The sequence below is a fragment of the Mixophyes fleayi genome, chromosome 9, assembly GCF_038048845.1.
Source record: "Mixophyes fleayi isolate aMixFle1 chromosome 9, aMixFle1.hap1, whole genome shotgun sequence".
NCBI classification, from domain to species: domain Eukaryota; kingdom Metazoa; phylum Chordata; class Amphibia; order Anura; family Limnodynastidae; genus Mixophyes; species Mixophyes fleayi.
In genome coordinates, this window is record NC_134410.1 from 46,039,966 (window position 1) to 46,062,987 (window position 23,022).

At 39.2% G+C, this 23,022-nt stretch overlaps 1 protein-coding gene across 2 annotated transcripts in view; it reads right to left on the reverse strand.

The window, feature by feature from the left end:
* Positions 1-23,022, reverse strand: part of NRK (Nik related kinase) — a 184,988-nt gene that overhangs the window by 15,109 nt on the left and 146,857 nt on the right. For both annotated transcript variants that reach the window (XM_075184270.1, XM_075184269.1), the window contains 3 exons: positions 19,622-19,771; positions 11,437-11,596; positions 488-627 (listed from right to left, as the gene is read on the reverse strand). In XM_075184270.1, coding sequence (XP_075040371.1) covers positions 488-627; positions 11,437-11,596; positions 19,622-19,771 — 450 coding nt within the window. The remainder of the gene's footprint in view (positions 1-487; positions 628-11,436; positions 11,597-19,621; positions 19,772-23,022) is intronic.

Consider the following 23,022-nt stretch of genomic DNA (forward strand, 5'->3'; position numbering starts at 1 on the left):
CATTCAAACATTGGCCAATACACACTGTCTCTGAAATAATGTGCAAGATGTCATGTATGGCGGCAAAAGATGAAATGAGGGCGTCATCTATTGTATGTGTATAGCAGACAAATACATTTTAACTGGTTTGTATACGTCCCACATAATCTGCTTTCTGCTTCTCTTCTGGCTGACAAAAGTAAGGGTCACCCTTGCCTGAGGCATTCTCCATTTACTGTCTATGAATTGCTCTTTGCTACAGCCATGGATAAATTAATAGTGAATTATGATTTTGCTAGAAATGTGAGAATGGGAACAATAACACAACATAATTAATACATACTTAATTCCCCTTAATAAAATATACTTAAATGTACTTTAGAATTAATTTATTGCTCACATTTTAAACAGAACTGAGACATGAACCAAGCAGCTTGTAGTCATTTGCAACATTTATATGTTTCTGCTATTTTGCATATAGTTTCCCCAGTTGTTATAAATACTCTACCTTGTCATTTCTTTCGCACAAAAATTTTAACTTCTGTGCCTTCTTGTGCATGAAAACGCCTTCTAGATTCCCCATGTCGCCATTACGTAACTCAATAGCCTTCTCTCCCCAGCCCATAATTTGGTTAGACTGGAGATAAGCTGGGAAATAAAAAATGTAAAGATGTTGTTAATATTAAGCGTTGACCTGTTGGAGAGAAATCAGCACAGATTTCCTAGTTAATATGTAAAGTGCGGTGAAACAGTCTGAAGGATTGCGGTGAAACAGTCTGCCAGACATCCCATGTATGTAGGGTCAGTATGACGTACATTTGGATGTCTTGGTATGCATGGTCCTGCAGAGAGGAGTGCACAGGCTTTATAATACATTAGAGGTTGTGGCCAAAAGTGTACTGCAGCTGAGTGTAATGAGGCATAGGAAGTCAGTGTAACATCCACAGACCTGCACCTGATGCCACGTACAGATTGGATCACTACATATCTTTTTATCGGGTCCGGAAAGGGATTATTTATAGCTGCTGTGTTTAGACAGGAGTGTTCAAAGCTGCTTAGTCTCTTTTCCTGTGTGTCTTGATGCGGTCTTGACACCCTGTCTCAAGACCCATGACTCATAAATTGTCATACTAAACTTAGCCAAAAAGATCAGCAGCAACCAGTTGTGGCCCTATAAGAAAGAGCTATTTTGGGCAGTTGTAAAAGGTTATAAAAATGGGAATATGCCAGTTATCATAATCTAAATTTGTTTATTTCTACAACAGCAATAAATCTAATATCGATTCAAGCAGCAAAATACATTTAACATATGTATAACGGAGTAATAAATGTGTATGTTTTAAGGATTTTTAGCTATTTTCCAGCATTGTGATTGGTCCAATTACATTATATTAATTATAAAGCATGGGTCATATCAGGGAGAACAACAATACAACTTTATAAAAATGTCAATATAAATATTCATTCTGAGTTTTTAGACAGGTATTTGTCAAACGACATTCTACACTTTCATTTGATATTTAACCCTTTAATAAGGTTTTATGCAAAAAAAAACAAAACATAACATTTTGGTACAACTTGCCTGGATTGTGGAAAATAACAGTCATATTAACTAGCTTGGCTGGAATTGCAGTCCATCAGTGGTGGAGAATATAGGGATGCATGACTTATTTCAAAACCTATATATGTCATAGAACTGGTAGTGCTTCATTTAGAGTTAGGAACAAATCCAGCCAAAGGGGGTAAATTTACATATGGATAAACCATGTTGTGATGCAAGGGGTATAAATAGATTTTTTGCATACAGAGCACACAAATGCTGGACAGCTCTATTTTGACACTGCGATTTTCAGTTGAGATAGGAAATGCAATCATCCAAATTTTTGGGAGCTCTCCTGGACTTCCGGGAGAGCAGGGCAACCTCCTAAATGCTGCCCGCTTCTTTGGTGAAGTGGGAGGGGGCGTTGCTAATTGTGTCACCCTGTCCCGCCCCCTGCTATAATAGGCTGAAATTGGTATTGTATAGCAGGGGCGTGGCCTAATGACATGATTAGCGTGATCACGCCCCCAAAACACAGCCAACTTTGGAGGTCTCCCGAAGGGGTGATCTCCAAAGTTGGCAAGTATGCATTAGTGTGTATGATCCCACGATCATGTTTTATCGTACTAAAGCACATTGCATCGTTTGATCTGATTTTATGAACTGATTAAAAATATACTGTAAGATTACAAATGTACATTTACAGCACCATATTATTTGAGTGTTTATTCGACTGCATTTTGTGCCACCTTACTTTTCTACACTTCTATCCCTTTCAGCCTATTTTTACAATAGAGAAGGTTTTAGGGGATAAAAAGAAAATCTTTCTATGCGAGTTCTTGGGGAAGATTTTCAAGCACTGAAATTATAGCAGATGCAAGAAAAATGACACTTGTGGATATTGAGTGTATCAGTGAATAATTGTTTAGACTATTTGCTAAAATTCAGTGACAGAATTGAGTATTTAGAGAAAATAATTTTAATGCAAACTATGCTTAATTTTACAAATGTATAGTTTTGTGCAAAACAGCATGATGTATGCCTGTATATCGGTTATTACACAGTGGTCTGTGGCATCCTTAGCTCATACTTGCCTACTTTTGCAGGAAGCTTTCTGGGAAGGGGTCCATCGAGGGGGGCGTGGCCATGTGCGGGGCACCGTTATGCTCCGCCCCTGTCCTTCCCAGGCAATTTTAGCCAATTGCAGCAGGGGGCGGGGCAACGATGCCGCGTTTAGACACCCCCCCCCCCCCCCCGCCATCTTCAACAACGCCAAAATCTGGATCCGGGATTTTTGCCTGCTCTCTCTTGGGAGTCTGGGAGAACTCCTAAAAATTCGGGAGTCTCCCGGACATTCTGGGAGAGTAGCGCTTTCTAAAGTTGTGTAACTCTGACCACAGGAGTATGATATTCATTTAATCTAGCCTTAAAACTAAAACTGTTTTGTAATTCATGAATTCATTTAAGAGAATGTCTTCACAATTAAAGCCAGAAAAGTACCAGGCAACCATTCCACTCAGGTCCCACCCCTCGCAGGTGATGCAATCCTACCCCCAGCCCCTTCCCACAGTTCGAAGTTGCCCTTCTGCCTTAAGCCAGACATTTAATACCATGTCAAGCAAGACCGAATAACAAGTGCAATTATAAACTTCAATATTTTCTATTGTGCTTATTGACTAAAACACATTGGGATCTGGCTAGATAAACTGTCCTTGCAGAATACACAGATGGGTATGAAATAAAAATCAACATCCTCAACCTGTCCTGCTAATCCGCTAATGTATCCCTGTGAATTGATTGAACTAAATAAAAGAGCTTAGTTCAAGCTGCTGGCTGTAACCCCTGATTATAAAGTAGGTCTATGTTTACACTCTCACAGCTGACGAAATAGTAAAAAGAAACATGTCTGGACTTGTCAGATACTGAAAAAATGATTCAAACAGCGTCCAGAAGGTTCAAAGTGATTAAGCTATTGATTAACATTATGTATCATCTCTAAGGGAAAAGTCAAATATTGACTGTATAAATAACTTCTTGCAGGCTTCAAGGAAGCTTTTATCACAGAGCTTTAATGTTTACTGTGCTGAAAGGGCTAGCTACACAGAATTATGGTCTCTCAAGTGGTGGCCAGCCAGCTAAACTGAAGAAAGCTAATTTTATTTGTGAGTAATGACTACAATTCCCACCTTACACAGGCAGCCATATCTCTGCAAGTTGTACATCGACTTATACTTACTTGCAAGATAAACTATGTGACGCAATATCATTTTTGGAGACCTTACAAAAAAATGTAGGCCTTGGAGGGAGGTAAGCTCATACTTGCCAACTTGCTGAAGTTAGCTTCCGGGAGCCTGCCGGTGGAGGGGAGGTGGGCGTGATGGGGGCGGGAATTGCGTCATTTTGGCCCGGTGAATCGCAGCGTCTAATTCTGCTCACTTCACTAGGAAATGGGCAGAATTCTGCCAGAGGCGGGAGATTGCCACACTCTCCCGGGAGTCTGTGAGACTCTCGCAAAATGCGGGAGTCTCCCGGACATTCCGGGAGAGTTGGCAAGTAAGGGTATGGTGTGAACAAATTAATGATATACATAGGTTCATACTTCTTCCGGGAGAAGGTATGTAAAAGAGGATGTGGGCGGGGCTTGATGATACAATTTTTATCAAAGTGAATGATGCCACAAATTGCATTATATCGCCTCTGGGAGAGAAGGCAACTAGGGATAGATTCGTACAATGTATGAACTATAAGTGAATGCAGAAATGGAGAAAAGGGCTCATTTTACAGGTTGTTTTTTTTCCCGTGCATAAATTGGTTTGTTTCATTTCTATAAAATCTAGTCTGTAATTGAACTTCATAGTTCTAAAATTTATGGATCCGTGCGGGATCACGCGGTACTGTTGTTCGATTTCTCGGCTGCTTATTGAGTAATATGTTGTTATAATTGTAATTGTCTTTGAGGGACTGTTGTTGAAAAGTCATTATACCCATACTGTGAAAAAAGCTTAAGGAGGAGATTTTCTAAAGTGTGGTTTTGCCAAACTGCTTGTTTTCTTGCGCACTGATGTGTGGTTTGTAAACCATGCAATTTACAAAAGGCAAAACCACAAATCGAAGTGGAAGAAACCAAACTACCTGACCTGAAACAGCCATCCGGATTTATTCAAATGGAAAGCATACAGATCTGACAATGTACGAACTATAAGAATCATTAGTCTCTATGGGGGGAATTCAATTCCCCCCGAAGTACCGCCGAGCTAAAACTATTACCGTTATTATGGTAATAGTGCGCGTAATTACCGTGATTACGGTAGTTCTAACGCCAGCTTTTTGCCAGGTTAATATTACCGTAATAACAGTAATACCCATAACATGGCGGTAATTCGGGGGAAATTGTATTTTACCCTATGAGAGAAAGTGCAGACCCTGCAGACAAACCTCTTCACATAACACAGGACTGGGCTGTTTTGTTTTAATACCCACATTTCCCCTAACCATACAGTATGGAATGTACTTTTTGCCATAGGTATCCATGATTACTGGTGCGCTGCTGTCTTCCTTGTGTCTCCTTATTATACAGTTAAAAAAATTAAAAAACTGCATCCCTTACTATTTCACTATTCAATGCCAAGTTATCTTAAAAAAATTATAAAGATGTGTACCCTCAAAACTTAGTAACAACAAGTCAAATGCTGGTCCTATAATGAATGTGCATTTTCATGATGCCTTTTTCCAAAATATGTAGCTTCTTTTGCTTTGATAAAACTAGTACATAATAAAGTGATTATACAGGTTGTAAATCCTATGGGCTCATGTAGAGTTGGACCCAATTGCACCCAAATGTAAGTAGGAATAGGCGTATCCATGAAAAGTACATTTACATGAAAATGTTTATCCGTTCAGTCGCAGCTGTACATCACTAGTATATACGCCAGCTTTACATCAGGGGATAAATGTATCAAGCTGCGGGTTTGTAAAAAAGTGGAGATGTTGCCTATAGCAACCAATCAGATTGTAGCTGTCATTTTGTAGAATGTATTAAATAAATGATAACTAACTGTTTTTGCCACACAATGTAAAATATAATTACAAAAACAAATGCAAAATTCCCATTTTAAATCGAATGGAAGTCTTCTGTCCTCCGCAGTCCAAATGGAAATATACATTTAAAAAAATCCATATGTCCAACTCTACATCATCCTTGTCTACTCTTCCTAAATTTCTGTGAGGCTCCCGAATTTTGGGGAGCCCTCCTGGATTCCCAGAAGGGTAGGCAAATCTCCCGGATCCTAAAAAAACGATATTCACGTTCACTGCATTGAATATCGAGGGCAGGGCTGAATCGCGTCATTAAGCCCCACCCCCACTTTGATGCCGCGAATTTCAGCATTTTATAGCAGGGGCTGAGCTTTGGTGATACAAAGACGTCACCACGCCCCCCCCACCTACCGATGTCACATGACCTGTCCTCCCGGAGGACAGAGTCAGGAAGTAGGCAAGTATGCTCTACATGAGCCACTATTCGTTACTTTGTGTAAGCAGTGAGGTTAGATGCCATCTCATGTCAACCCCTGGATCCATCCCCTCAGGCCATTCCTCAGGGGGATATGATTGTTGAGTTGACAAAAAATCTGTATCAATAAGTGAAGTACAATGCTGCATACTGCACCCTGTACCTTTGCTACTAAAAATCAAACTATATGCATATGAACAATAATGGCAGAAGGAGAAACTACAAATTAAATGCAATTACTTGTAACTATTGTTGATGTGCTTTCCAAACTCCTATAATGTAAAGGTTGTTAATCCTGAGACTGAAAATAAAGAAATAAAGATAATTTGTATAATGTACTTGCCTACTCTCCTGGAATTTTCGGGAGGCTCCCGAATATCAGGGAGTACCGCCGGAAGAGTAGGCAAACCTCTCGGACCCTGTAAAATGCCGAAATTCACGGCACTGAACAGCGGGGGGCGGGGCTTAATTACGTCATTAAGCCCCGCCATCCGCTATTCAATACCTTAAATTTCGGTATTTTATAGTAGGGATGGGGCTATAGTGACGTAATGACGTTGTCACGCCCCCTCCTACCCTCTGTCACATGACTTGTACTCCGGGATTAAAAAGTAGGCAAGTATGGTTTAAAACATCTACACAACTGAAAATATCTAAAAATTCCCTCTAGAAACAAAATATTGGCACACACCAGGCATCAGAACAGAAGGGCAAGAGTCACCAGATGAACATTAGTAGCACAATATGTATTTGCCTACATGAATGCATGCAGTGAGAACGCAATGGTCACACGTATAGGCCCATAGCTGCCTAATGTGATGTGGTATTACATTACACAAAGCAGCTGTAAGCATCCTTCCTCACTTGCCTGACTGTATGCACTTGTGTGGAAGAATGTATTTTAAACTACTGATGTTAATCTTATGAAAGCTGCCCTTCTGTTCCTAAGCCTGCAGTGTGTACAGTGTTCTTCTGGGATGTGTGTCTGCACTTTTGCATATTCTGTGATTAAGTATAATCATCATATTTCTCAATCAGGCTGTTCGATTTAAGATTTCATTTTCACAACCTGAGTGCTATATAATATTCCATTAATGAGCTCTGATTAATCTTACTCCACTTTTATTATTTTTTAATATTGATTTTCAAATTCTGCCCCATTGCAGCATACAATCTAAATCCCTAACATATACACACACAGACTGAGAGAGACTAAGGGCAATTTTAATAGCAGACAATTAACCTACCAGTATGTTTTTGTGGGAGGAAACTGGAGCATCCGGAGGAAACCCACGCAAATACGGGGAGAACATACAAACTCCACACAGATAAGGACATTGTCGGGAATCTAACTCATAACCCCAGTGCTGTGAAGCAGAAGTGCTAACCACTAAGCCAACGTGCTGCCCACACACACATTCATATGTATAATTATTTATTTATATTCACCAGAGTTTTTTAACCTGTGGCTGTCATCCCAAAAAATGGGCCTATATTTCGGTAGTATTTCACCTATTTTCCCTTTAAATACATATAATGTAAATAGTAAGAGATTAATGTATAATTATAATTATTGGATCACTCCAAAGCCCTGCTTACTGATAATCATCTCACAATACATAAGCTTGGTGTCATAGTCTAGTGACAGTGGGTGGGTCCTATGTCATTTAAAGCAGGGATGGAACATTGTACTGCCGGACCCTATAGCAGAAGAATAACATGTCTATTTGGACATACTTAAATGGGTGGTGGAACTAACCTCACTCCAGAGGGCGCACCATACACAAGGCTCTGAGGGGAGGGGTTACTGGCAATGACGTTCACCATCTAAAGCCCATACTATGGTCTCAGAAGAGCAAAGAGAGGGCCTCTTCTGAGCATGGTCCAATGCAAGCGCAGTGAAGACTCTATTGTGGGGGTAACAGGCAATGTATTCTGAAACTGTTATAATGCTTGAGAGGCACAGAGGACTCAGATGTGGGGGTTACCTGGCCTTGGGCTTCATTTCATTTCAATCCAGTTCTGAATGCGAAACAGTCATTCCCAAAAACATGCTTAGCTATACAAATATTTAATTACTAGGCTGCATTATATTCTAATATGATAAGAAGGAATTTTGTATACAATTCTGTAGAGTGCTTTCAAACGTTATTACTGTGTTACTTAGAGTTAAGATTCTCTTCCATTGACGAATATTAAGTGTTCTCAAAGACTAGGAATGAGGACGTACAATTTACAGAGATATCTTTAATTTTAGTCTATGCTTTTATATCTGTCATGTTTTAAAAGCTTTTTGTGAACTTTTCTCCTATTCTGTTAAGATTTTTTTTTACCTCCTAATAGCACTTTAAAAGGCTGTTAAAAGTTTCTGTGTGTACTCTAAATAAAGGCACTACATAAAATGTTAAGGTATTGTGGAACAATAAAATAAAAACAAAAATGAAAACTCAAAATTTTGGATAGTTCTGGCTGATGACTAGGTGGTTCATTTACTTTTCTGCAAAACTTACATACAATTACATTCAGTACTTAAATGGTGAATGCTCTAACAAGTTGCAATTTGTCTTGTGCTGTGGCTTCAGATACTTCATTAATAGGCTCACTTTGGAGAAAAAAAATTAAATATGTGTTTTGTACGATCAATTAAAGAACACAGTAAAGCTAATGAGCATTGTTTAATTACAAGGGCCAACATCTGTGTAAATGAAATTCTAATGATGGTCATAGCTTTTCTATTTCCATGTGTCATGTCCCACAATTCATTTGCTGCCCTCTCTTAAACAAAGTTCTGAAGGTCATACCATGGCCTATGAAAACTAATTAAACTGCAAAGTTCCCCACTGTTAGACATTAGATGACATCATAGTGGATTTATAATTGAGCACTTTGGCTTTCCTCGGGAACGTGGATAGATATTTTTTCTTGTCTTAAGATATTAAAGGAGAACCAACTCCCATTCCGAAAGAGACAAAGGAAACAGTACATAGTATAATTAGAAGTGTTATTGTGAAATAGTAGTTGATTAAAATAAAAGCCCACTATTCAGCCAGGATATTGCACTGATCCTTGAGTTGTCCTCCTTGAGTGTATTTACAGTCGGTACTACTCTGTACATTGTGACTGAATACACCTCACATTAACAAATGTGCACCCCAATCCTTCTACACCCCTCCTCTATTTCTAATCTTTCAATTAAACAGGAATATATACAGTATGACTGCTTGTGTAGAAAAGGAAAAGGATCATAGACCCATCTGCCCCTACACTGTGCAGCACTAACAGCATGCTTAGCTTGCTGCCTATAGGTAAATACACACCAGACTGATCTTTATTTAGCAAATAAAGGAAAATACCAGACAGTCCAGATTTCTGGCTACAAAAAGAGGAGTAGTCAGAAAAGGCTACGATTGTGGTTAGAGTGGACTGGTGTGTTGGGGTTTTGGTGGCTCTGGGGCAGGGCCTGACATCTGAGCCCTGTATGACTGGCAAGCCTTAGAGTCAGAGAAAGCTGTGGATTTGTTATTATAGTTGAAGTGGAAATTTAGAAGTGGTAGTATAGAAAATGTAAGTGATTGGAATTTGAAAGTTTTACAATGAAGGCAGTAGGAGAAGTGGCGATATGGCATACCAGTGTATACCAGCCCACTTGGACCACTGTTATACCTCTCTTTTATACAGCTAGCAGCTTTACATTCACAGTTCTCATGTTTGTATAAGCCACGTACAAAGGAACATTGAAGGGCAAGATTAAAAGTAATTTCTCTGTAATCCTGATGGTCTAGGTCAGCAATATGATTCTAGCACTACAGTAGACACATAGATCCAATATGTCATGGTTCAGGAGGTACTTGACCCAAGCAACACTGACAGCTGGGACAGGTTTAGAAAACTCAATGCGTTGAAAGATTGTCAACACAGTTGATGTGGCTAACTCCATCAACCATCCAATGAGCTGTGCAGAAAACTATTACACTTGTTTAGGGAGTTGAGTTATTGTGAACATATTCCCATTTATTTTCTTTAAATGCTCTCATGCGACAGGGATTCAACAATCACCATTGAATTTAATGTATCCTTAAATTTGCTTTTGATAACCTCAGGAGAGCTCTTTTTTAACTGTAAAAAACACAGAGGGCTAGATTTACTAAGCTGCGGGTTTGAAAAAGTGGAGATGTTGCCTATAGCAACCAATCAGATTCTAGCTGTCATTTTGTAGAATATACTAAATTAATGACAGAGAAAATATGATTGGTTACTATAGGCAACATCGCCACTTTTTCAAACCCACCGTTTAGTCAATCTAGCCCAGAGACTCAAAACAGTGATAACTCCACACAATGGTGATAACAGGTGGCATAAACAGTAATATTCAATGAGGAACACTCTAGAACCAAAATCTAAACTGAACTATGTGGATATAATGTAAAAGCTAAGGAGCTAAGGATCTGAAACCATATGATAAGCAGGAAGTGAAGATAAAAATAGTTACTACAGCTCACTGCCTGCAGCAACTCAATTCACCCAGTTCTATTTAATATAGGAGAAAAGAGCACTCTAGTGCCTGTTGGGATGAGGAGGGGGCAGGAGGATAGGAGTTGGACTTAAAGATGAAAATGTCCAACATATACAAGTCCACATGACTTGTCTATTTAAATTAGCTTCTATAATTAAGAGATAATCAATGGTTTGTTTTAGGAAATCTGAATTTCATCAGAAGCTATCACAATCCATACTGTTTTACATTTGTTAGAGTCCAAATGGGACCAGAGAGGCTTTTTTACAGTGGTACTCGTTTTTGTGACTACCTGGCAACTGTACCATTTAATGTTAGGGTTAGCGCCGGGTCCTGCAATTGCCACTTTAAATTTATAAATGTCCATGTCGCTCTGTTTTATAACGTACAACTCAAGTGCCAGCAAGCAGTATCTTCGCAATTTCTAGCAGTCTGCATGGAGACTCATCGGAAATGTCCTTTGTGTGTTTTAAATTAAGTTGGCATTTAATCATTGCCGCTCTTCTACTAATTGCAATTTCTTTGTTCATATAGTCATTGTCGTTAACACTGTAGTCGGTATAAGGTACCCAACCCGCTTTTTAGTGCTTGAGAATTATTACACTTCATTATTCCTTGGTAAAGATTTCACTCTTATAATTTGTTATGACCATATTTCATATAACTATCTTGTAAATGGGTATCATGGTTATTAGACATGGTAAGGTACGTTTCCAGTATCTAAATAAGTCTTCATTTTATCTTCACAAACAATCAATTTGTAGGTCTTAAGAAAAATTCTGAAAAAAAGGACTTGTTTACAAAATATACTTTGCCCATATGTCATACCGTGAAATTATATATAAGGCATAGTTTTCTTATAAATGCACAGGAAAGTCTTTCTCGAGTACTTACCAACAGAGACTGGCATTTCACCCCATTGCAAAACTGTTTCTTTTGTGAAGTGTCCATAAGTATCAATATAAATTCCTTCATCTTCATAACTCAGCAGGAGCTCCATGCCATTTGTGTTTGGCAGAATGATGATGGCATGTGGGTGAATGTTTCCCTGTATCTGAAATCACAATATGTGTGTCATCAGCATTTTCCTTAAGTAATAATAATAACAGCAATAACAATAATAATAATAATATATTATGTAAAACAATCACAACAATATGGCAAGGCTGTGTCTACCAAAAGACCCTATTTATTATGCAGAGAAAAGCCCTATCTCCTTTAAGTGTTTTTTGTGGAAGATTAGTTTTTTTTTACCTATCTATCAACGACCATCACCGTGGCGAAAGCCAATGCTGGCTAAGCCTATTTAACAAGGAACGCAGCAGTACATGTACCACCACAAGACTCCTATCACTATCAGCATCATTTATTTATATAGCACCACCAATTCCACAGCGCTGTACAGAGAATATTTATCACTCACATCAGACCCTGCCCCATTGGAGCTTACACTCTAAATTCCCTAACACACACACACACACACACACACACTAACCTATTAGTATGTTTTTGGAGTGTGGAAGGAAACAGGAGCACTTGGAAGAAACCCAATCAAAATATCTATAAACATATAAACTTGCATTACTTATATAAAGTATAGTAAGATACCAGAAGATGGTCATGTAGCTTAGTTTGCACATATTATCCGATTTCAAATTTATTCACAGTGGCGTAGATAGACACAGATGAAGTTGAAATTATCACTATCAGAGGCAAGTGGAGGGGAAAAGGTGAGGAATACAGGTGCTCGGTATACCACATCTGGGCCAAATGTACTAAACAGAAAATATGAAGAGAAATATTTCTATTGCCATTTCACAAGCACCTGTACCCCTTTTTTAGGCAGCGTGAATTATAGGCTCTTTTAGAGCAGGATGCATATATTCATGCATATACTTTACATAGCACATAAATGTTTTGGTAACAGTTGAAGTTGGTATCAAAATCCTGCATTTTCCCTGGATGACAATGCTGATAATGCAGCAGTAAGGCCAGGCTAATAGACAGAGGATTTACCGACACCATAACACATATTTTATATAAAGAAACAGCAAATCCCACAGAGTTTGTTTAAAGCGGATGGGTTCTCATGGTCATATTATGCAGAATGGCACCTTTGTAGACATGTTGTGTGAAGCATCAATTAGGGGAGTGTCTGTTGAGTGCTAAGTGGACTGCAAATTTATCATAGAACACTTGCTGGGTCAGCCTAATCACATTATGTGCCCCCATATGCAGAGTAATTTGCACCATGGGTTAAGCATATAAATCTTGAATTTTTGCAATTGTGCAGTAATAGCCTTTCTTGTGTTTATAAGAGAGAATGAGGGTACCCACTTCAGCATCACAGGTAAATACTTTATTTTCAACAGTTATCTTTTACCATTATGATTTTTGCCAAGTGCACAATTGACAATAATGACAATGGGCCTGAATCATTTAGGAAAGTAAGGCAAAGAGGAGTAAATGTCCTTCGGGACAAACCATGTTACAATGCAAGGGGTGATCTAGGACATGTCCTACCCCAACTATATATCTGTCTGCACATTTTAAAATTACCCCACCCCAACCAATACAACATGGTTTTGCCCAGGTGCAAAGTTACTCCTTTTTATCCTTTGCTTCCCTTAATGACTCAGGCCCAATGTGAGCATTCTTGTATGGAATGAGCAGGGTGAACCCCATTTAGCCTCACAGCTTATTTGTTTCAATGCCCCAGATTAGACAACCAATGGCGATTGCCAGCATCCACTAATAATAAACCAGTATTTCTTTGACACAAATATATAAACCCCTGTTGAATTAAGTCTTAAGCTATAAGCTTAATGCTATAAGTGTAACATATGCAGAGGAACATCAATGTTGCAGCATGCACAGATTGATTGATTCTTTCTTGTTTCCAGGCTACAGTATGTTAATCAATAAAAGATGTGCAAAGTTTAATCACGGTGTACACAAAAGGTGATAAACACAGACATGCTCTACTTGCCATAAAGAACAATTTGGGGCCAACCTCTGAAGTCCATTTCTCTGCTACCACAATCCGTAATACCAATACTGGTATCCACAGCTGGAGAGAAATCTTTATGCGTTGCCTTGGTATTTTCATGTGCAGTTAAAGCAAAAGATAGATATGAGCGTGGGATTAAAAAGGTTGATAGAGACACAAGGGAAAGGACAGCAGTCTTCCTCTCTGAGGACAATCTGTTACTGCTCTCTCAGAAAGGTGATACAGAATCTAGTTTACTCTCTGTAGAATTTCTTCTTAGATCAGATGACCCTATAGAGTCAGATGAATCTGACACATATGCAGTACAACTGTGAGGATCTACACTTTATTTCGGATCTGACACTGAACAGGGAGGAGAGATGTTTATTTTTAGACGAATCAGACACTAAAAGAAAAAAAAAAAAAAGCACAATTGCATGGAAATCTCGGAGGGGAGCCTTAAATTAAGGGCATAATTTATTTGAAATACATTATGTCTGGTTTTTATTAGCTGCTCTACTTTTTATGAGCAGGGCCTGAAAAAAAGAATTCAATTAATATACAATCATTTTTGGTTTTAATGGGATATTAATTAAAGCAGCAATAAAAGAGATTCTTGTCCACCCATGATTTAACCATCTGGTATTCATGTTCATTTGAATGGGCTGTACCAATACAGCTGAGAACAATATGTTAATCTTAAGAGCTAGTGCTTTGTTTTAGTTATAGCAGTTTGATTTTTCAGGGGGTGATGGGACATGGACAATCATGTTTAATATGCGATTATTTGTGTACAGGCATTATCAAAGAAATCTCCCTCCTTGATGAGTCATTAGACAAACTGCAAGTATTATATAAGAGGGAAATACAAGCTCTATAACATGAAAATAAAATGGAATGAGTTTAGTAGAAATGTGACAATATACTTTGTTAGTGTTTAATTATTAGAACAGTGTCCCAACAGAGGATCAATGTTAAAAAAGAATGCACCAAATAAACATTTTAGTGTTCAACTAAATATCAACTACTTTTACAAGAGATTCCAAAGAATACAGAACAAAATCCAAAGTCTCTTGTGTGATATATTGAAGCTAGAGGGTCCTATGTGATAAAATCTTATCTTTACTTTAGCTCCTGGAAGAAATATATCTATGTTCTGTGAATTAAAATCACAAGAGAATCAGAATCATAAGAATTCAGCCAAACCCTAGGGGCTCATACACACAAGCTCTTGTTTTGCACCTGTAGAATGCTCAGCCTTAGTAGCTTAAATGATTGTCAAGATAGATATCATTGCAGTCGGTAGCGAATACGATGTCAGTACATAATCATTTCCAGCTTGACAGACCATGAACATGTTTGTTGCCATCATAATCTGTCATATATTCAGTAAAGTGTCAGTGTGTACTGACATCACCATCACAATAGCTTGATCAGTTGTCAAAATAGAGATCGGTTATCTGTACAAGTTGCAGTCACTGCAGCTCAGGCTAAATGGACCTCAGGTGAGGGCAAGGGCCTGTGTGTATTGACCCAAAGCATTCTCCCAAGTGCCAAACAGAAACTTGGATTTGATATGTCCCCTCTGATAAGTGAAAGAGAATAATTGTGCCATTGAAGGTTTATTATATTAGTTATATTATATTTACAAGTTAACCCGTGCATGATACTCATGCATTCTAGTCAAATCAAGCTACTTAAGGTGTTAAAAAGGTTCTTGTCATGCATTTGGGCCATAGCCCAGGCCTCAACCACCAACCACTCCCCACTGTCACCCCCGGCAACCACCAACCACTCCCCACTGTCACCCCCGGCAACCACCAACCACTCCCAACTGTCACTTCTCCTTCAAGAAATATATATATATTTTTTTAACATCTTTATAAACACTTTTAACAATTAACAAATTAAATTAATAAATTAAAAACATCTTGGTATACCAAATTTCAGCCCTTTCTGAATTTTTTTTTCCACACACACTAAGAATTTAGTAGGTCAGTGTATAACTCCGCCCAGCAGGTGGCGCTGCAGCTTGGTTTTATTTTTTACACACACACACACACACACACACACACACACACACACACAGACAGACAGACAGACTAACACACGCCACTAGACATTTATATATTAGATTATTATAGTGTAACAATCACAAAAAAAAATGGTTTTGATACAGCAATGTTTTATCAACATTTTTTTATCCTCAGCTGTGTTATTATTCATTTGCGCAATATATTTTTAAATAAATGACATATTACTGACCGGTGAGTATGTAATAGAGATGACCAGTTCTCTGAGATTCATGGAAGTTGTAGTTTACCATTAGCTACCTGGTCTATATTGATGTATAATATAAGAAATTCCTCGCTGTCACACACATTAAGTCTTACTGGTGTATAAGAATTATTACAGAATAATCAACTGGTGAGTGAATAAATTCCATATTTTTTTAAGCCTCATCTCACTCCTAAATGTTGAGCTCAGCTAGAGAACTAGAAGCTGCCAACACTGGTGTGAACAACTGCCAACTCTGCTACCTGATCCTTTCCTGAATCATTCCACAATTTATTTTCTGGGCCATCCTCCAGCATACACCACCAGCTGCAGTCACTTCTACCTGATTTTCTACTAAAGTAAAGCAAATTTCACTATGCAGTAAGACGAATTTACAGAAATAAGGAACATTTACAAAGAACAGCATGCTTCTAACAAGAACTCAGACAGAATAAAAAAAAATCTTCAAAATGTAAATATTGGCTCTTGGTAAATGCACTGCTTCCAGATTAACATCTAAACCAAGCCATCGTAAGTTTTACATATTTTTGTAATGATGTAAGTTTACATCACGGCCTTTACATCTGTTAGATATTTTGTTTGAAAATCCTTGCAATGATATGTAATAATTGTTGTGAGGGATAGAAATTGATGCAATGTGTAAACGCATGCAATATTTAAATATATATGGGTCGATGTTGGGAAGTGACACTGGTCTCACTTTTGTTGGCTGGGTAGGGTTTATTTATAAAATTAAATTATGAAGATTTGGGGAAAGCTGGGAGGCAAAAGGAGGAGCTACAGACCCGCTAGGGAGCGACACACCCAATGGAAATCCAGCTTGTAAATAGTACGCGAGTGTAATGTCACGTTGGCAATTTTTCCACAGCGATTATGTCAGTAAAAAAACACACTACAAGTTCCCATAGACATCTACTACGTTATTGGCTTGTCTTGCCAGTGAGGTTCTTCTAGCAATCCACTCGCCATTGCTGCTGACAGTAATTTATTCCAACTGATAAAACACTACTGGAAAATGCAGGCCTAGTGAAATGAATGGTATCTGACAATTACATGGTGCACAGAGCGTTTCTACTGGTGTTAAGCGGCAATTTTTAACTGGGTGGTTTTTTAAATGTCAAAATTCATAATTCCTAGAAAAGTTCTCAGTATTTATCTAAGAAAAAAAAAATTAAGCTTTAAAGACATACTTTTAGTACTTGAAGGGAAGGGGTTTTGACTGGCAGTGGTACAATACAATAATGCAGGAATTAAAATATCACTGTGAACTAACATAAGTCTGTTATTACTATGCAAGCAGAAGAAGTATGTGGTAAAAGATCATATTCTATAAAGCAAGTTATTTGAGATATTAACCTTGTCAATCTAAGATTCTTCATGTTGTTTACTTACATCTATGGCAGATGTACAGAGTTACAGCTCAATTTAATTGCTGCCAGTAAAACGATATCATAATCCATTAAATCATCATCATCATCATCATTTATTTATATAGCGCCAACATATTCCGTAGCGCTTTACAATTGGGGACAAACGTAATAAACTAATAAACAAACTGGGTAAAACAGACAAAGAGGTGAGAATGTCTGATAAAAGCCAGTTCAATGACCATATATCTGGGGATCCATTAACGCACGTGTTCCCAGCACTCTTATAACCCAGAACATATTGCTTATGGATTAATTATGAGAGCTATATGGAACAGACAGTTTTGGCATTCCATCTGATCATCAGCCACTAGGATGTTCAGGTGTCAGTGAAACAAAGAATGGAAATAGGTCACATCAACAATTCTTCAGCTTTAAAACGTAGTAAAACATTCAGAGAAGTATAGACTTGCACTACATTAATGTCACTGGGGATATGTCACAATATTGGTACAGAGCTATTTTATCAGAAACACTGGTGACAGTTCTTTGGATGGCAGATAGAGATTATTAATGTACACAAAAGCCAGTAAAGAATATGCCAAGATCTACTGACTGGAAGCGTCTGAAAACAGCACACACAGAAAATCCTCTTAACTTCATATATTTGTCCTATGCTCTGACAGGTCTAGCGTTGCCGCCTGTCCAGTTGTCACCCTCATAGGCCAGTTTTATAGGTGCTCTGCCAGTTTACAACTACTTACCCGGCTTCAGAAATCCTATAATTTAGCAATATATTCCCTGTTACAGCTCACTATATAGGCTACTCAGCCTGCCAATCTACACAGAGGTCCTGTAAATCAGAGTTGATTAGAGGCAGGGTTACCTTGACCATACAGTCTGAAGTCTGAAGACTTTAGATCAGTGACAGTGGTGGATCCAGGGGGGGGGCGATCGGGGCGATCGCCCCCCCGAGCAGGGGCTTACTGCCGGCGGCTGCACACTGTGCAGGTCCGTTCAGCAGTGACAGTGTGCTGCCCGGCTGCTCTGATTGTGTTTTAAACACAATCAGAGCAGCGGGGCAGCACACTGTCACTGCCGAGTGGACCTGCACATACTGTGCAGCCGCCGGCAGCCTTAGAAATTAGAAAGGGGGCGGGACCTAAATCGCCCCCCCCCCCCCTAAAATCGCCCGGGGTATAGTAATAGTCTGGATCCGCCCCTGATCAGTGATGGGCAAACTTTTTCAGGAGCGGGCCAAATAAAAAAGAAAAACTTTAGGCGGGCCAATATAATTTATTAAAAAACTCAAATATCGAAATATATAATACAAATTTTTTGAATGGGACGGGAGGGTGTTATATAGCAGTGTTACCTCTATAAGTGCAGCGATCGTACAGACACAGCACTTATTTCAGCAGGTTGTTGCAGATCCGTCTTTCTGGTGAGCCACTAACTGACAACACAGCAGCCAATCGAAATCCGCCTTAGTATATGGCCCAGCCCATCTCTTCTCACATGACTTTCAGCCATTAGGGGGCGGGCAGGTGTTTGAGTGATTGACATACAAAGTGTCCTTTTAGGAAGGAGGATGAAGTGTAATGGAGGAAATAGCTGGGAAGGCATAAAAATGAAGGTTCTGACACACAGGGTCGGCCCTAATAATTTTATGCATATTTTAATGAAATTTTTAAAAATTTTTAGAGGTTCTATCCAATTGTAAAGCGATACGGAATATGTTGGCGCTATATAAATAAATGATGATGATGATAGATTGTAAGCTTGCAAGCAGGGCCTTATTACCTCTCTGTCTGTCTATATTACAGAGTATTGTTTTATTACTGTATTTGTTCCCAATTGTAAAGCGCTACGGAATTTGCTGTCGCTATATAAATAAATGTTGATGATGATGATACTGTAGACCTGCCAGTCACATGCTCTAGGACCTTGTCTAATGGACTCACTTTGACCAGTGCTTATGATTTGGTGGGCTACGGACAAAAGTTTTAGCTCAATTAGAGATTGATTGGCCTTTTAGTTGAGCGGAGTCTTGTGAGATGATGATGTCCCAAATCCATATATCTGCATGCTCTCATGCTTTTACATAAACTGAGGTGGGAAAAGGGGAGAGAAGAGAACACTGATATAGCATGATTGGTCGCTATTACTACATTGGGACCCGATAGCCTGACCTGCCATGGATGTAGCTTAATGGATGTAAGTAGCATGTGCCAGGAGGGTGGTTAGAACTATAATATGAAACATATAAACTTATATTGGCACATTGGCTATATTGCCGTACTTGTTCCGAGAGGCATATTGGCCATATTCTGGCATGTATGGCTATATGGGCAAGCTGGTAGCGAAAATAATTACAGACACTCCAACTATAAGTAGGATACATTTTCTTTATCAGGTTACTTACGTGAGTGGGCAGATAAAGATCATAGACGGTCCCTGAGTCCACATCAATGGCATGAAATCCCACCACAGATCCGAATATAACCTTCAGCCTTTGCCCATTTTCTACTGTTAGATCAACAAATAATGGTTTCTGATGTAGAGATGAAAATGACTATAACAAAAACAAAATGAAAATGAAATTTTACAATGTTGCAGGTTTCACGTGTCAATAATGATTATTATTTGATGAGTGCATAGAACGGCTGATATGGGCTGGGACAATATTGTCCAATGTAACACCAAAAGCTGATTAAAAGTGGACCTGTCGCCTGCAGCCTTTCCAGCCACTAGAATCTACTGAAAATACTGCACCAGGAGGCAAGAGTGGCAATATAGCACATTTATTATTTTTCATTTATATGGTGCCTACATATTATGCAGCACCTTACAGAGACTATTTAATCATTCACATCAGTCCCTGTCCCAGTGGATCTTACAGTCTAAGTTCTCTACATGCCTGCGGAAGGTCTGTGGGCAACATAAACGCCCCTGGCTCACTAACCCTCGGGCGCTCTTCCCCCATCCTCGGGCACTCTGCCTGTTACCTCCAAGCAGCAGGATGGAAGGAGAGAAGTGGCATCTTATATTCCTGTAAGACTGGGAGTCCGGCACTGACCTCCCTCATCATAGCCCAGTGCCACACTCCCAGTGCGTCACTGACTGAGGAGCAGCAGCCAGCTTGTTGGCGTTCAACGTGGAAGAGCCGCTGGGACGTCAAAGAAAACATTGAATGAGTGACATTAGGTCAAACTAATGTAAAAAGATTGAGGCATCACACATAACTCTATTTGAAACAAAATTTGTATATCCAATATTGTTTAGAGAATAGATCCCAGCTGTTCTAGCAGGGTATTCTTTTGAGCAATATAACTTTTTTCACATTCAGCACAGCTAATGCTGTATTAAGAACTTGCTGAATGCACTTGGTAAGAGGAAATGGCAAAGGACTGCATGTGTAGTTAATACGTGCCTCCACGCACACAGAAATAATTTGAGATCGTTTTCAAGCAGGTCTAGACACTCACTCGAACAATGCTCCATCTAAACACTTAAAGACTGCAAACCGTGTACAGAGAGTAGAAGGAACAGTAAAATAAGGAAATTGTGCTATTTTTTTTAACAACTCACTTTAATGATAAGCTGTCAATCTGTTATTCTTACTAGTAATCATTTTACCACTATATGGAAGAGAAAAGCCATCACAACAAAGCAATATATACAATGAAACTAGGCTAGCTTTCTCAGTAATGATATTTAGAGCATATTTTAACCAACATTATATGTTATTATTACCTAATGATATACTGAACACTGACACTGGAATTCTATAAACAGATTGGAATTAATGTGTTTTGTCATCGCCAGTCTGTAGCCAGATTATTGATTGTAGATGGATTTATTAAATTTATAGAGGTTAATTTATGAACAGCAGAAAATACAGAGCGCCAGAGCAAATGCTGCTTCTTCTTCTTTTGTAATTTTATGCACTTATTTGTTGTGTAGTTTTAATTATAGTCTTGTTTCTGCAGACACGCAAATGCCTTAGCTCTGCAAGATTGGGTAGATTGCGAGGGAAGCAAGGTGTTGCTTCTTATGATGACATGAGCTGGCCAGACATGGGAAGAAAGGGGAGTTCTATGGAAAAAAGTGAACTAGCCACAGTAATATGCTTGCTCCTGCATACAGATGCAAAAACAAGATTTTGATTTGCAAAACACGATATCCAAATGAATGTGGAATGTGTTCATTTCTGGACGTGTTCCTGTATCAGTGGTCAGATCTTACACCGAATGATGCGTAGTAGTAATCAGAACCTGAGCACTACTTTCATTGGGATGCCTTGTACACCATCCACACCCATTTCACACTAGACGGCAGGGAAGGGCTGGAAAACTTCAGCCCGGGGGGGCAAGACTCGGCTCCGCAGCCTATTTTAAAGGAAAGAAGCGCAGGTGGCCCAGTGACCCCACCCAAGGTAGGCCATTACGGGACTGGCCAGGGGGGCAGATGCCCCCCCTGTCACCCAGCCCAGCCTGCCCCTGGTAGACGGGCATTAGTTAGTGACCAAATAACAATGAAAAGTAAAAAACAAAAACAAATAAAATGTAAATCTGTGATAGTTGTTATTTTAAGTGACAAAGTTGTAATGAATTGATGTGGCGGTACAGATATGTTTGGAGTCAGAAGAATATGGTGATAATTTTCAGTTTTGTTGGCAAGTGCCAGGCGTGCATTTAAGGAGTGGGTTTCCTGTTGCCCAGAACCTCCATCCCCTCGCCTTATGCTCAGATGATGGTCTCTACCACTCTTCTTCTGCCTTCTTCCCCTGAGACGAATCGGCTCAGTGCAGACAGGACTCCGTGCAGGTGCAGCTTAAGTGGTGCATGCAGCTTATCCCCTCCTGGCCGCCAGGCAGCGCATTAAGGTGGGTAAGCACACAGTATTGAAAGGGGGGTGGGCTGAGCAGCATGGAAAAGCAGGGGGCAAACATAGCCCTGGAGCCGACTGTGAGAAGTTGGTGACAGCATAGCTGGAGGAGGTAATAATATATTATACACAGGGGAAATTCTGAAGTTTAGGAATCCTGGTCTATACATTGGAGTTATTACCATATTGGCATTAACAATTTTACAGCCGCTAAACTATTCAAGGTAGTGTCTGTAGTTAGAGGTTTATTCGTTTATAATATGAGGAACATTTGTTTGTACTGTAACCAGAGCCATTGATGATTTGAATAATTAATTCATATGTACTATGTAACAAATAATAACATGTTGCTGGAGTTAGGTAAAGATTTCCTTAGTCTTGGCACTGGTGACTTTCTCCAGTCCTGGAGAAGCTTACAGGTCAGATGCTACAAGTAAACATTAAAACTGTATCAAAGTAAAGGAAATATAGTGAACTCAGCATCTGACTAAATGGCTAAGGCACCCATCCAATCAGGTGGGACCTTACCAACATAAGTGACAATGGTACACCAGAGCGCAGTTAAGGGTGTTTCCCATTGTCAAGTATTCCCATCCCCCATACCATTTGCTTTGCTCGGATATCAAACATTTGGAAACCCCCTCCCTCTGTAAATCTTGCTTTTGCCCCTGATGGCATTTGGACTCCAATCCTGCAAGTTGCTACACAAGGTATCTGCTCAGATGAATATGAAAAAGCAGAATGGGAGCAAACACCAATTTATTTGTCTGGTGGACAAAGTAAAAAAAAGTACTCTGTTTTCACATTTCTTCCAGTAACTAAGCGGCAATCATCACAGGAAGCTATAATCTTGACAAAAAGCTATAATCTTAACAAAAAGCTATAATCTTACCAATACCACAAGTGCTATACTTATAGATCAACCCTGAGGCAGTT